Source organism: Natrix helvetica (assembly GCF_964273705.1).
Source record: "Natrix helvetica genome assembly, chromosome: 3".
Lineage (NCBI taxonomy): Eukaryota > Metazoa > Chordata > Lepidosauria > Squamata > Natricidae > Natrix > Natrix helvetica.
The window spans coordinates 56,993,964-57,009,650 of NC_138549.1; the positions used below are offsets into that span (position 1 = coordinate 56,993,964).

At 43.5% G+C, this 15,687-nt stretch overlaps 1 protein-coding gene across 1 annotated transcript in view; it reads right to left on the reverse strand.

Annotated features, from left to right (window-relative positions):
- Window positions 1-15,687, reverse strand: part of ALOX5 (arachidonate 5-lipoxygenase) — a 298,340-nt gene that overhangs the window by 182,902 nt on the left and 99,751 nt on the right. The window contains exon 5 of the mRNA XM_081949557.1: window positions 12,244-12,350. Within this exon, the coding sequence (XP_081805683.1) occupies window positions 12,244-12,350 (107 nt within the window). The remainder of the gene's footprint in view (window positions 1-12,243; window positions 12,351-15,687) is intronic.

A 15,687-nucleotide genomic window follows, 5' to 3' on the forward strand; every position in this document is an offset into this window, starting at 1 on the left:
TTCAGACGTTAAACAATGAACGCAGCCAAAACCTTATCCAAACCAGACTGAAGAGGGAGACCGTCCTGAAAAAGAAGGCCAAGTCCGAGGTGTCTTATCTTTCGCATGCAACATCTCACAGTCACATGCGGCTTCCTCTCAGGCTTCTAAAAAAGCATTCCCATCTAGTCCCAAGGACATATCAGGAGCGAAAGCCATGTCTGAGGTGTCTCAACATTCACAGGCGTCATCTCAGCAGTCACATGCAACCTCCTCCCACGTCTCCAAAAAGGCCTCATCCTTCCGGCCAAAATCAACTTGATCTCAAGCGGGTAGCAGCATCTCACAGCAATCTTCCCATTACAGCCAAACGTCATGGGCATCTATAGTTGTAGAAGCACAAATGGAAGCTGAGATGGCCAAGGTAGGTTTAGAGGCAGCAAAGGAAGAGCAGCTACTGAAGGAAGAGTTGGCAACTGTGGAAGCAGAGAAAGTTCTACATGAAGCCAAAGCTCAGACACAGAGGGCAGCTGCAGAAACCAAAGCTCAGGCAGAGAGGGCTGGCGCGGAAGCCAAAGCTCAGGAAGAGAGGGAAGCTGCGGAAGCCAAAGCTCAGGAAGAGAGGGAAGCTGCGGAAGCAGATGCGAACCTACGTAATGCCAAAGCTCAGGCTCAACTGGAATATCTTCAACGCAAGCGGGAAGCTAAAGAAATACTAATACAGGCCAAAGCTCTACAGGCAGAGGCTAATGGTGCCTTCCTCAACTTCGATCCTATAGAGTTAGAAGAAGAAAACCCAGACGCACGTGTCAAAGCCTACGTAGACAGCCAATGTGCTTTACAACAGGGACAATCACCAAACCTACAAGCTAATGAGACAGATCATGTCATTCAAATTGCAGCACTCAACACCTCCTTGGAATTGGAGAACCTACCCCAACAAACCCAGACACATCACAGCAATTCCCCAGCAACGGCAAATAATCCTCAGCCAGCAGGAACACAAATAGCCGCAAGTAGCAACCTCAATGTCGAAGCAAAGGAATTCCAGCCAATACTTCAAGGCAACTTGAACACGAATGAACAGAGTAATAAACATGATCAACCTGCAGAGCAACAACAAAAACAACCTTTGCCTACACTCAGCAAGATGAAATTGCACAGAACCTTTCTGAAGAAAAATGCCAGCTGTCCTTGGCAACCGTGCCTACTCCCACATACTATACCTGCTTGAACCAACGGGAGACCACTGGTCCTGATCCAACTAAGCTTTACCATCTCCCCCACCATACAACACCGGAGCAGAATGGCAGTATTGCCGAAGGAAGGTGGACTTGGCATCTAGAAGGATACAAAAGTTCTCTGACACGCCAGGCCAAGTCTATCGGATATGGAAGCATGTCTTCCTACTTGCTGTCCATGCTGAGAAAGTAGAGCCTGACGGAGAGATCATACATATGATGGCTTGGCTAGGCCCAAAGTCTGCACAAATGGTTACAAATATCTACCACACTTATCTGTAGGATCCAGTCACAGCCTGTAAAGAGGCTTGGAAAGAACCTGATTGACAGTATGGCACATCTATGATGACCAAAGCTGCACTCTTGAAACAGGTCAACAATTTCCCTAATATTAGTCTGCACGACCATGACCAGTTATGGTCAGTCTCCTCTATAGGTGTTTCTTCTTTTCCTGTCTCCTCAGCCTTCCCTCTCAGATGTTCTGCGAAAAATGATTCTGCTTTCTCAGTTGTATCTATTCTGTATCTTTGTCCTTGCCATGCAAACATAAGACCTTCTGGTATCAACCATCTGTAGCTAACACCTTTTTAAAGTAGAATTTTAGTCAAAAATTGATATTCTCTTCTCATCTCTCTCACTCTTCTTGGTACTTGTTTCAAAACTGCAATCACCTTGCCTTTGTATTCCATTTTTTTGTCTCTTGCCTTCTGTAATATTTGTGTTTTAGTTGCTTTCTTAGTAAATCTTATGTGGACTTCTCTTGGGAGACCATTTCTCGCTGCATATCTTGTATAGACTCGAAATGCCTCATCTATACCATCCATCATCTTCTCTTGGGTTATCTTCAGGTGATCTGTCAAAATTTCTGTCATTATTTGTGCCAGGTTCTTGCCTTTTTCTTCTATATTTTGGAATCTGAGAAAAAATTCTGACCTTTTGATCTCCCATCCCAATATTCCACTGTTGGTCTTTTTCCACGACACATAATCTGCTGATAATATCTCCAATTTTCTTCTTTCTTTGGTCTTCTTTTCTTCAATTTTTTGTAGTCTATCCTTGTATTTCATCATTATTCGTTGAATGTTTTCAATTTTTTCATGTTTTTCCTGTTTTTTGTTCAATATTTACTTTTCTTTGTTCTATTTTCTCTATTCTATTTTCAAGTGGCTCTCAGTTCTCTTTTCTGTATTCTCTGTTCTTACCTGTATCTTTTGTATTCCTTGCATAATCATCTCTAATGTTACTCCCTTGTCTTTTTCCTGTTGCAGCATCGTCTGTATTGATCTTTGTCCTCCTGATGGTGAAGAAGAGGAGGTTGTTGCAGAGCCAGTGGTCGTTATTTTTTTGCTTATCTTCAAATTATTTTATGCTTTAATCTGTGTAGTTGTAGGACAATTGTAATCCCAAATGATCACGGAATAGTCAAAAGAAGAAAAATATGGAAAAAACAAAAACAAAAAAGGTAGCAACAGTAAAAGATAAATAAAAATGTAAAAATGTAAAAGAGTGTCTGTCTGTGTGTGTGTGTGTGTGTATTCAGATTCTCCCTGAATCCAATTCAGTAAAGCAAGATAGCAAGTGTATCCAAAAGAAGAGAGAGAAAAAAAACCTCATGAGAAGAAGCACAGCTTCTTTTTCTTTTTCCCTTCCCCCCCTTAAAAAAAGGGAAAGGAAGAAACCAAACTTCTTCTACAGACCAACTAGGAATTGCTAAGCGGAGAGGAAAACAGGGAAACAAAAAAAAAAGATAAAATAAGAAGAAAAGCAACAGAGGAAGGTAAACACTGCCACCGAAAAAGTCCAAAGCTTTTATAAAATGAAAGCCTTTTCAAGGTCACTCTAGGCTTTTTTCTTTGAATTTCTATTTATTCTTTCAAAACAAAACTCCACACACTGATAGTATCACAGAAGAGCACCTGTATAAACAAACCTCCATGCACTCCCACTATCATTCCTTCGCCAGGCATTGTGTCCTTGAAAGGAACAGCTTTTCTCCAAACACTCATGTGAAAATAGAAACAATGTTTCAAAACCTCTAGATGGCAGTGTTACTTATTTCCCCACTTTCACTCTCTCCCTTTCACTCATAAAAATAAAAAAAGGATTCAAAAAAGAAAAAGTACACTAAAGCATTAGAGAAAAATAGGAGAAAAAAAGTCTTAGACAATAAAACTTAATTATGTCGGTATGTCCAAAAAAAAAGGAAGAAAAGAAATCAGTCCATTTTAAAAGGTGAACTGCATTTGCAAAAGTCCAGTTAAATTCCAATAATAAAAAGGAAAAAAAAACCTCAGTTTGACTTTGGCTTAAATTTGCCACTTATTTTTCCACAGTCTTCAATTTTAATTTTAAATTTCCTCATCTCGGGTGTTCTCTCAAATAACAAAAAAAAAAGTTCTCACCAAGACAACACACTTCTCTCCTGCCATTGCATTCCGGAGCTGTCAACAGTTTCAGCAGTCTTAATGGCTGCCTTGCAGCCACCGGCAAAAACGGCTTTTCCCAGATCACCAGATACTTTGCGATGTCTCTGGGATCAGCAGGATGCGCCCCTTCCTGTCACCGTCTCTACAGGACGGTTTAGGTCCAGATGAACCGTTCAGCGACCGGGATAATGACAGCGATCTTGGAGTTCCAAGATCGCCTGTCATTTCTCCATGACGTCAGTTCCACCTCCTCATTCCTCTATGCTCCTTAAGCAACTATGTGTAGCTCAACAGGATCCCGACCTAGACGGAATGACATGCCTCGACCAATACACAACGCTACAGCATATCATTCGAAAGCTACCAGAACAGTTAATTGAAGAATGGATCAAAGTAATTCGCTTTACAGGGCAAACAATCAAGAAAAAGATCCTCCCTTTGCTGTCCTTGCACATTTTGTTGACCAACAAACAATGACGCACACCGATTCTCGAGTTCAAGGCTTTAGAAGGCCAGGGTCCCCAGGGGGCAAAAACATGTTCAGAACTGTTCGACTAACAGTTCCGTACAAAACACAAGAGAAAAAACCTTTGTGGCTGTACAAAAAACACAAGTCTCCAACTCCACCAGGAATAACTTAGATGTGCAATCGTCAAGGGTAGTTCCAATTAAAACCCCAACAACAAGCAAAGACTCATTCTATCCATTCCACGAGTCTTCCCATTCTTTGAACAAGTGTAGAGAATTTGGAAAGAAGCCCATGGAGGAAAGGAAAGCTCTAATTAGGGAGTCTGCTATAAGTGTTGTGATTCTACAGAACACATAGCCGAAGCATGTACAGCCAAGGTGCAATGTCACCTTTGCAAGAGTGTCAGACACCTGGGCGCCCTACATCCAAATTCCGAGATGATGCAATGTCCAACTGCTGACCCTCCTCCAAACAAGGAGACTCCACATGACGCCAAAGCGCACCCAGAAGCTACCACAGATGTAAGTGTCAGATGCACCTCAATATGTGGTGGTTCTCTGTCACCTCACACATGCCACTAAATCTGCCTAGCCAAAATCTATCCTGCTACACGCCCAGAAGAAGCTGTGAAGATGTAATCCTAGACATGCAAAGCAATAAATCGCTAGCAAGGTCAGCATTCTTTGATCTCTTTGACGTCCAAAGCAAGGAGAGGGAATTCATGATATCAACGTGCACTGGGTCCCAGGGCACGATGGGGAGGAAAGTTGATGGACTCTGCATAGAGGTGTTAGATGGGAGTGTGCAGTTCCCACTGCCACCAATAATAGAGTGGGATGACCTACCAGATGATCGCAATCAGATTGCAACACCAGAGTCAGCAAACACCATACCCCACCTCAGACATATGACTAATCACTTTACCGCCCTGGATCCTGAAGCCGAAATCATGCTCTTACTGAGAGCAGACACCTCTGCAGCTTTCGTTCTGCAGGAAGTGGTCGAGGGCCCTATGGATGACCCATTCACTCAGAAGACAAGACTCAGTTGGGTCATCTTCGGAAAAGTGTGTGTCGATCGGCTGCAGGTCTCAACCCAGGTGAATGTCTTCACAACTTCCACTCTCAGTAATGGGAGAACATCTCACTTGAAACCATGCCAAGAACATTTTATGACCTCATCAATCAAGCCAGTTTTAGGAGCAACAATGTTCCAGACCAGCAAAGAAGACGATGACTTGGCCTTGTCAATAGAGGACAGAGAATTTCTGAGGCTCATGGACAAGGAATTCCAACAGGATGCTACCAAGAGTTGGGTGGCCCCACTACCTTTTCAAGTACCAAGGCAACGGCTTCCAAACAACCATGAGCAAGCTCTCTCTCGCCTCTTCAGTCTGAGACGACTCATGAACAGGAAGCCTGCGATGAAAGCTCATTTAGTAGAGTTCATGGACAAGATGGTCCAGAACGGACACGCAGAACTTGCTCCATCCAACAGTGAGGAAGTGCTAGCAGCCTTCAATCCTGAAGACCATGCTAAGGGATTGCAGGAACTTGACTTTGGCACAGATACCCCCTTTATCCAACACGGTCTTTGTTGGGACTTGAAGAAGGACATCTTCAAATCCCCAGCTCAGAAGACCGCTTTCACAAGAAGAGGGTCTTGTCAACAGTAAACAGCCTGTTCAACCCCCTAGGATTTGCTATACCTGTAACGATCCAGGGGAGGCTCCTACTGCGCACACTCTCCCAAAACAAAGATTGGGACGAGCCGCTTCCGCCAGAGCAGAAGCAAGAGTGGGAGACATGGCGAGACTCCCTGAGTTGTCTCCAAAGTACTCAGGTGCAGCGCATGTACGTTCCCATCTCACCCACAGCTGCAAGAAAGAAAGAACTGCATATATTCTCAGATGCGTCAACAAAGTCAATAGCAGCCGTAGGATACATCAGGGTCTACGGCAGGGGGAATGATGTTCACGTCGGTTTCGTCATGGGAAAGGCAAAACTAGCACCACAACAAGGTCACACCGTGCCAAGGTTAGAACTCTGCGGTGTCATGCTGGCCGTGTAGCTTGCAGACCTGATAACAAAGGCAATGGACCTTGAGCTGCAAGCCAACACCTTCTACACAGACAGTAAGGTGGTGCTGAGGTATATCCACAATCAAAGCAGATGCTTCTACATCTATGTCAGTAATAGAGTAGACAGGATCAGAAAATCCTCAAACCCAGAGCAATGGTGATATGTACCGACAATCAGAATCCAGCAGACAACGCCACATGCTCTGTTCTTGCATCTCAGCTGACAGAATCAACCTGATGGAGGGACCAGAGTTCCTGGCCTGCCCAGACACCCTGATGTCGCAGAGACCAGAACAATACAAGCTTCATGACCCAGATAGTGGACCAAGTCCTACCAAGTAATGATAGATTAGTTTTCCAGGTGGAAGTTCAAGTTGTGAAGCCGCTGGAGTCAGGTCGCAATCAGCAGACTTCCACCAAGAAGCTCTATACCAAACCAATCACCGACCTAGTACTGCTGCTATGGAAGACTGAACTAGAAGATTGAATCTCAAGCTTTGCATGCTTTGTGTTTACATCATTGTTTGCACTGTTTGATGCTATGCCTTTGTGTAACTCAGTTAATGTTAGTTAGGTTTGCATATTGATGTTATGCCTCTGTTTATCTTCGTTAATTAGATAGTCAAGTTTGCATTGTTTTATGCCATGCCTTTGTTGTCTTTAGTTAAAAGTTAGTTGATAGTGGAATTTATAATTCCAGGCGGGGAGTGTGCTGCTCCACTAGCTTTTATATCTAGTGTAGGAATTAAGAACTGTCTCCTTTAAGAAACTACATCATGGGAAATGTAGGCAGGGGCTGCCTTATGGGAAATATAGTTCCATAACATGTGATCACATCTATGTTCCTGATTGGCCACTGGGACATTTTGCCCACGTACACAGAACAGCTCTAGCCAAATCTTCTTTTGTTGCCCTTTTCAGGAGAATGGAGCTGGAAAGCAGGTTAGTAGAGTGGGAAGGTAATGGGGACTTTGCAGTATCCTTCCCCTACCATGCCCACAAAACCATGCCCACAAAGCCATGCCCACAAAGCCACACCCACAGAACCGGCAGTAAAAATTATATATATATATAATTTTTTTATTTTAAATTTTCAAAACAGACACAACACAAAGAATCCTCCTTCTTTACATACTGTAGAAAGTGTATCAGTTGGTTATAAAAGACTTTTGTGCATCTCTTCCACAGTCATCAACCATAATTCATATTAACTAAAGTATTTTAACCCAGATATATTTATACATATTACCATCATCATACCTCCATTTTCATTTGACTATAATTATTTAAACGTCCTTCATCATAAAATATACCAAGATTTAAAACATAACCACATACTGGCATTTCATTTGCTATTTCTAATATCCTCCAATAACACTGAATCCTTATGGCCTATTCTGGCTAATCATCCATAATATTTAGTAACAAAAATTTCTAATCCTCCTTTCTAAATCACTCTTTACAATTTACATCCACTTTCCTTATGTTGTACCCATGATACATTGTTATCATTATCCCTCATTTATTTGACTGTATCCTTTATCATAACATTTTCCCCCTAATAATCAAAACTTAACTAAATTTAACTTAGTTCTTTTTTATTAACCTTTATATATAGCCAAAAAATTTCTAATCTTCCTTTCATAGGTACCATTCAAAAATACCTACTGTCACTAAATTTCATTAAGTTTAACTAGTTTTAGATTATACACTTTCATCTATCAACCTGTGTCTTTCCAGTAGCAAAACAATCTCATGTCTTCTGCCATTTGTGGTATCAGTCCTTTAATCATCTCCTTAATCAAATTTGTATGGACTCCTCTTTGCAACTCACTGCTTATTAAGTCTCTCATGTAATTTCGATGCCCTTCTTCTGTTTCCTTGATCAGCTTTGTCAGTGGTGTTTTTAATGATGTTACTAATAAAAATTCTCTCTTTAAATCTATAAATTCTTTTATTTTTTCTTCTTCTGTATCTTGCCATCTGGAGTAGAGTTCCCCTCCATTTAATTCCTCTTTCCGTATTCCACTCTTTCCATTTCCAGATACAAACCAATCGCCATAGATATCAGCGGATTTAATTTCTTTGTGGTCATTTTTCTCTTCGGTTTTTAGGATTCTAACCTCCAGTTTTTCCACTTGATAAACATCTCCAACTTCATCATATTTTACTGTTAGAAGCTCTAGATTTTCCAACTTCTTCTCCATCGTCTCAAATGTCTTTGATAATTTCTGAATTTCTAACAATATATTTTGCAAACTTAAAGTTTCTTTCTGCTGTTGAGATTGTGCCATTATCTCCAGCTGACAAACACTGCTGCTCTGGTTTGAAAGGTTTTTACAAGATTAAGCATACATTTGCAATAAGGTCTTATTTTCACTTTTCTCTGGTTTAAGATATACTTCAAAGGAATATCTGTATGCTTTTCTTCTTATCACTCTCTATAGACAAAACAGTGAGACCTTGAAGTGCCAAGCCAGAATAATCAGTGAGGAAAGTAAAAGTGTTTTGTTTCCAATACACAAACCTCCAGCCTCCGAGTAACAGTGTCATCTTTCCCTCTGTTGTTAGTTTTCTTTGTTGCTTTTTGTATCTTTTTTATTCCAAGTTTTAAAAAAAATCAAATTCTTGAATGAAACAGAGAAGAAAAAAGGGAGAAACACTCGCAGTAATGAAAAAGGAGAATCTTAGTCCATAGGTTGCAAAAAATAATAATGAAAAAAAGATAGAAGAAAACTTAATCCATTCATTTTAGAAAGCTTGCATAAATTCCATCCATGAAAATAACATTTAAAAAGTAAGATAACCCACTGTCCAAAACCATTCAAAGCTTAATTCCGCTGCTTATTTCTTCTGTTCTCAAATTTAAATTAAGTTTAAGTTTATTATAGGCAGTCTCTTTTAAAACGGTAAAAATTCCTCACCAGCTGAAAACACTTTCTCTTTCCGTATCCTTCCGTTTTGGAGCCGCCCCGACTTCATCACCTAGGGGCTGTTCTTTTGTTGCCAGCTAGAAGAACTTCTCCTGGATTGGTCAGGGACTTTGCAATGTCCCTGAGATCAAAAGGATGTATTCTTCCCGTTCACTGTCTCTGAGGGACGGTTTATTTGGACCACCCAGCGGCAAAAGTATCGACGGCAATCTCAGAGCATTGAGATCGCACGTCTTCTCGTCGCGACATTGGCTCCTCCTCCTGGCAAAATTTTTTTGAATCCTACCACTGGTGTATACTACAGGCACCCCAACCAAGCAGAAAAAATAGATGTACTTTTTGCTAACTAATTAACAAATATATGTTCATTTGTTAACAAAAATGCACTACAATAGTAATGGGGGGACTTCAATTATCCTGACATCAACTGGAAGACTAATTCTGCACCTAGTGAGAAATTGGATAGATTCCTGGCCAACCCAGCTGAAAACTTTATGGTCCAAAAGCTAGAGGAGGAAACTAAAGGGACAGCCATACTGGACTTAATTCTCTCTTTTTTTATTGTTCAAATTTTTATTAGTTTTAAAAATTTTACAAGAAAAAGGGGTTATAAAACATTTTGACAGCTACATCGTGCGGGGGGGGGGGAAGCCCCCCCAGGTCTTGCAACTTTTACAAACGAAGATAGAAAAATATCAACATTTACATAAGTATTAGCAGTTTTAAGTTTAACACAAAATCATCAGTATGTTTCAATCATTTGTTTTGTATCACTTCCATGAAAGTACATTGTAGCAACAATTGCAATAGTGTTCCAAATCACTTTTGTGATCTGAGTCTTCTAGTTGTTGCATCCTCCCTCCCGTTCACCGGCTGAGCCTCAGCCCCTCCCTCCTTTGTTTCTTGTGTAACATCCCCCATTTCACCTAAGAGAGCACTGTGTTTTTTAGTGAAAGCCTCTGCTTCCACTACTGTGTTGATTCTAATTCTGCTGCCCTCCCAAAAAATCAACATGCCTTCTGGAAACAGCCACCTGAACCAAACCCCATTATTGTATAATTTTTTTGCTAAGAAGGAATATTTCCTTCTGTTATCGCTTACTTTCTTTGGGATCTGTTTAAGAATGGTTATTTCTTTATCTTTATATTTTAATGGTTCTCCCCTTTGAGCTCCTAGAACCTCATCTCTTGTAGTTTTTCTAAGAAATTTGACATGAACTTCCCTTGGAACATTGTGTGTTCTTGCATAGGCTGAATTAACCCTATAGATCAAATCAATGTCCCACCAAAGCTCTTGTTTATCTCTATTAATATATTCTGCTAGTATTGTGGTCAAAATCTCCTTAAGATCTTCGTTCTCAACTTCTGGCAAGTTTTGGAACCTAAGAAAAAAAGACATCCTTTCAAATTCCATTTTTAACATCTGATTTCCAAATTCTGCATTCCCCCTTTGGATTGTCTTCATCTCGTCTCTCATCCCAACTGCCCCCTCCTCCAGCACACCTATCCTCTGTTCATTCCGTGTGGTTTGCTGATTCGTCTCTCTGAGCTGTTCATTTAAGTCCTGCAGTTGTTTTTTAATTTTGTCCTGTCCCTTTAAGATGATTTGAAACATCTGTTGAGTAGACAAATGCACTCTCTTCAGAGGCTTTAGGCTGTAGAAAAGATCCCAGTTGTGACTGGTGAGCGGGGCTGGACATAGAAGATGCTGGGGCTGATGAGGCCTTACCAGGTGGTAATTTCTATGGACCCATCATGATGCTCAGAGATAGTTGTTATTCTGTACAAAGAGATGGCGTCTGTGGGAGAGCACAGCCGGTAGGGATCACCAAACAAACAAGTCCAAAGGAGAATAAGTCCTCTAGTACAGAACTAGAGCAAATAGGTGGGTCAAAATATTCCAAATCCAGGGGAATAACGTACTTGAAGAGGCTCCTGGAAGTCTCTGGGGTGGAAATTAGTTGAAAGCCATAAAGTTTTCCAAGGGAGGAGTCTCATTCATAAAGACAAAGGAGAAGGAGGAAGTTGCCATATTGGCTCAGCCAGTACAGGTGGTCAGGAAACAACAAAGTCAAAGTTCCCATAGATAATTTAGAGAAGAATCAGTTCAGCCATCCTTTCTCTCGCAATTGTAGCCAAGAAAAAAAAAATTTCCCCATTATTTAAGGGAAGTGAAAGTAGTTTTCAAACTTTCTCTCTCCCCCATAAAAGGGAGAAATTTTTCAAGTGGCGCTTTTCCAAGGGGGGTGGAATTTCCCCCCTCCTCCAATCTAAGCTCCTCCAGAAGTTGAAACAAAATTGCAAAAGGAAAACTGCAAAACAGTCAAAAGAGTAAGAATAGTAAAAGACCTGGGGAGACCCCTCGGCTCACCGCTCTTCAGCTGTTTCGTTCCAATTAATTATTTCCTTCCAGGCTGCGTTCGGAGAAGTACGCGGTGGCATTCTGCGCGCTCCCTATGCTCCCCGGCTCCTGGGGCAAGGCTGAAGACCCCCCCCACGGCTGCCGCCGTTCCAGGGGGTCCCAGCAAGCCGCCCTCCAAGGCACCCTGTGCTCCCCCTAGATTTCAGGGGAGCCCACTGGAGCAGCGAAAAGGCGGACGCACGCGTCCGTCTCCTTCGGCTGCTGGAAGTCGTCTCCCATACTGGACTTAATTCTCAATAACAAAGAAGTGATAGAGGGAATTGAAACTGCATGAACCTTAGGTGACAGTGACCATGTCATACCTGCTTCCCTATTGACCTTGATTGTTGGAAACTAGCAGGAAGTTTTGAGAAGATCATTGCTTAATGATCTCTGATCCTTGCTTAATGAAGGCAATGGGGACTCCCAGGATTGCTATGGTTAAGCAATATTGTAACATCAAGCTATTTGATCAAATCACTTGGTGATAGGACTACCTGTATGGCAACTCTTTACAATGGGGAATTGTTATTTTTAATTGTGTTTCTTTGTGATTTGAAGTACAGTATAAAGCTAACAAAAATTGACAAATGTGTTTATCAGATCTGTAAGCATCAGATTTGGGACTGATTTTATTATATCAGTACCTTAAAATCTGAAATACATATATATAACTCATTTTTCATTCAAGTTAACAATAATTATCAAAACTCACCAGATATTGTATTACTTATTTTGACAAAGATCTTCTCAAAATCTGCGAAGTCACTCCAGGAGGATTGGAACATATGCATGAAACGATTGATATAGAGATTTTCCATTCTAAAACCCAAAAACAGCATACTGCCTGGTTATAGTTGAAACATGACTTTCTTCCATGTCTCACACAATTTTTAATTGTTTAAAATATCATTTTGCACTCATCATTCTTGGAAATCAGAATCTGGTTACAAATCAGAATGTAGAGAGACCGTTGGCTTACCTGAAAGGTCGTTCTCTGGGCGCTGCGGGAGAGTCCAACATGGGTTAACACAGTCTAACTGCCCTAGGACTGAGTGAGATTTTCTTGACCACGCCTCCCTTTGCCTCTTGCAAGTCAGTTTAAAAACAAAGAAATCGCCATACAGGACGCCCGGTCCTCAATCTTCCAAGATCATAATCCTGGGCGGGGTTGGATTCTCCCGCAGTGCCCAGAGAACAACCGTTCAGGTAAGCCAACGGTCTTTCTCCTGTGCACTGCTTGGAGAGTCCAAGCATGGGACATACCCAAGCTATTGTGTCCCAGGGCGGGAAGAGTCCAGATTGTCCGTAGCCTCTGCAACCTTTTGCAAAATCCGTCCAAAAGAGGCTTCGGCTGAGGCAAAGGTGTCAATCTTGTAATTTTTAATGAAGGCCATGGGTGACGACCACGTGGCCGCTCTACAAATGTCAATAATAGAGGCCTGGGTCGCCCAAGCTGCTGAAGTAGCGGCACTCCTTGTTGAGTGTGCTGTTTCCCATCGTGGTGCAACTTTGCTCTGATGTTCGTAGGCGAGCTTGATGGAGGCCCATAGCCAACGGCCAATCGTGTGGGACGATGCCTTGCGTCCCAGCGACCCAGGATGGAATGAAACAAAAAACGACTCACGGCGTTGAAAGTCCTTGGTTCTCTTGACGTAAATACGGACTGCCCTCCTTACGTCCAATTTATGCCAGGCCTTCTCCTTAGGATGGACAGGTTTGGGACAGAAACTGGGCAGAATCACTTCCTGAGATCTGTGGAAGTGAGTGTTCATTTTTGGGATGAAGGTGGGATCAAGTCTCAATATGACCCTGTCAGGGTGCATAATACACAGATCCTCTCTGACAGAAAGCTCTGCGTGCAGAGGTGATGGCGACTAGGAAGGCAGTCTTTAATGTCAAGTGATGGAGACTAGCCTGCCACATAGGATCGAAGGGCGCCCCCGTTAGAGCTCTTAGGATGAATGGCAGGTTCCAAGACGGGTAACGATGAACTACCTGAGAGCAGATATTCACCGTGCCCCTCAGGAAGCTCTTGATTTGTGGATGTAGGCTCAAAGGTCTGGACGAACGACAGGTAAGGACGGTTGATAGGGCCGCGATCTGACGCCAGAGCGTGTTGGGCGCAAGTGCCCTGTCCAGTCCCTCCTGGAGAAAATCAAGTAATTGAGGGACGGAAACAGAGATGGCACTAATATCATGCCTCTGGCACCAGTCAGAAAAGGTGGTCCATGTGGCTTCGTATATCCTAGTAGTGGAAGGCCTTCTGGACACCTGTATAGTATGGATGACCTTGTCAGAGAGTCTCTGCTTCCTCAGGAGGTCCCCCTCAAGTGCCAGACGGCTAGTTGTAGCCACTGGGGGTCTGGATGAGATATGGCCCCCTGGCTGAAGGAGATTTGCTCCTGAGGAATTCTCCATGACTTCTGAATGGAGAGACTGACAAGGTCCGCGTACCAGGATCTCCTGGGCCAGTGAGGCGCTACTAGAATTATCTCTGCCTTCTCCGCCAACAATTTGGACACAACCTGTGGAATGAGCGGAAGGGGGGGAAATGAGTATAGAAGTCAAGCCAGGCCACTCTCAATTCTAGCCAGTTTATGCTGTGTTTATGCTGTGAGCGACTTCCCTCTGGTTCCACTTGCCCTGATCGAGCTGGCCTTGGCAGTTTGCCCCCCATCCTTGCAGGCTGGCATCTGTTGTCACCACGATTCTTTCGGTTTCTCTGAATAGGCAACCCTTCTGTACAGCCGTTGACCGCCACCAATGTAGGGAGCGGATCACTTTCGGTGGTAATTGAACATGCCGCAGTGAGTTGCTGGCTTTCACCCTCTGCATCGGGAGGAGGAACCACTGTAGTTCCCTGGCATGGAGCTGTGCCCAGGGAACCACCTTCAGGCACGATATCATGATGCCTAAGAGTTGAGAGAGTTTGATGATCGGCACTGACCTGGACCATTGACATAGATGCACTCTGCTGCGAAGATTTTTTAGTCTGTCTGGTGACAGGAACACCTGGCAAGAGATAGAGTCTATTATGGTGCCAAGGTGCTGGATGCGGGTGGTCGGCTCGAGATGGCTCTTCTTCCGGTTCACCGAGAACCCGTGGCGCTGAAGGACCCTTATGGTCAACCGTTGGGCCTGGTCGCGGCTTGAGGAGTGAATGATGATATCGTCTAGGTAGCTTCGGCTGGGTCCGGAGATGGGCCGCCACCACTGCTAGGATCTTCGTGAAGGTTCTGGGCATGGACGAGAGGCTGAAGGGCAGAGCCCTGTACTGGTAGTGCCTTCCGTCATAGTGGAATCTCGGAAACCTTCTGTGCACTGGATGAATGGGAACGTGCAGATAGGCCTCCCTCAAATCTATGGAGGTGAGCAGGTCTCCCTGTCTTATGCAGTCCAGAATGGAGTGGAGAGACTGCATCTTGAATCGTTTGTAGGCCAGCTACTGGTTCAAATGCTTCAGATCCAAGATGGCTCTCCATCCCCCTGAGGCCTTCGGAACCAGGAAAAGAATGGAATAGAATCCTCGCCTTTCCTGATCCTTTGGCACTGGCTCTATGGCCCTTATTTGGCGCAGATGGAGAATCTCCCACTGCATGAGGTCCCTTTTCAGGGGGTTCTTGGGAGTCAGACAACGGATGGATGTCCTGGGGGGAAAGGACAGGAAGTCTAAGACTAGGCCCTTCCTGATCGTGTTGAGGACCCACGAGTCTGATGTTATCTCCTCCCACCTGTCGGCATATAACTGGAGCCGACCCCCTATGGGAGGAATCCTTTGATAGTCACTTCCCCCGTCGGAATTGGTGGGAGTTTGTTCCGCCACGAAAGGGCTTCCGAAAGGAATGTTGTTGTTGTTGCCTCCCCCTGGACCCTTAGGAATTTCTATCCTGGCCCCTATCTCCAGACTGGGAGTAACGTCTCTGATAGGTAGAAGAGGTGGACGCCTGAGGAGGCTCCTGCGCTCTAAATGACTGCTTCCTAAAGGAGCCTGAGCCTTACGCTCGGTCTTCTTGGGGGTGGCCGGGAGGACCTTCTATTTGTCCTTTGTTTCGATGACAAACTTATCCAGGGCCTCCCCAAATAGCTGGCCTCCTTTGAAGGGGACGGAAGCGAGCTTCCACTTTGCCTTCATGTCTGCCTGCCAGTGGTGGAGCCA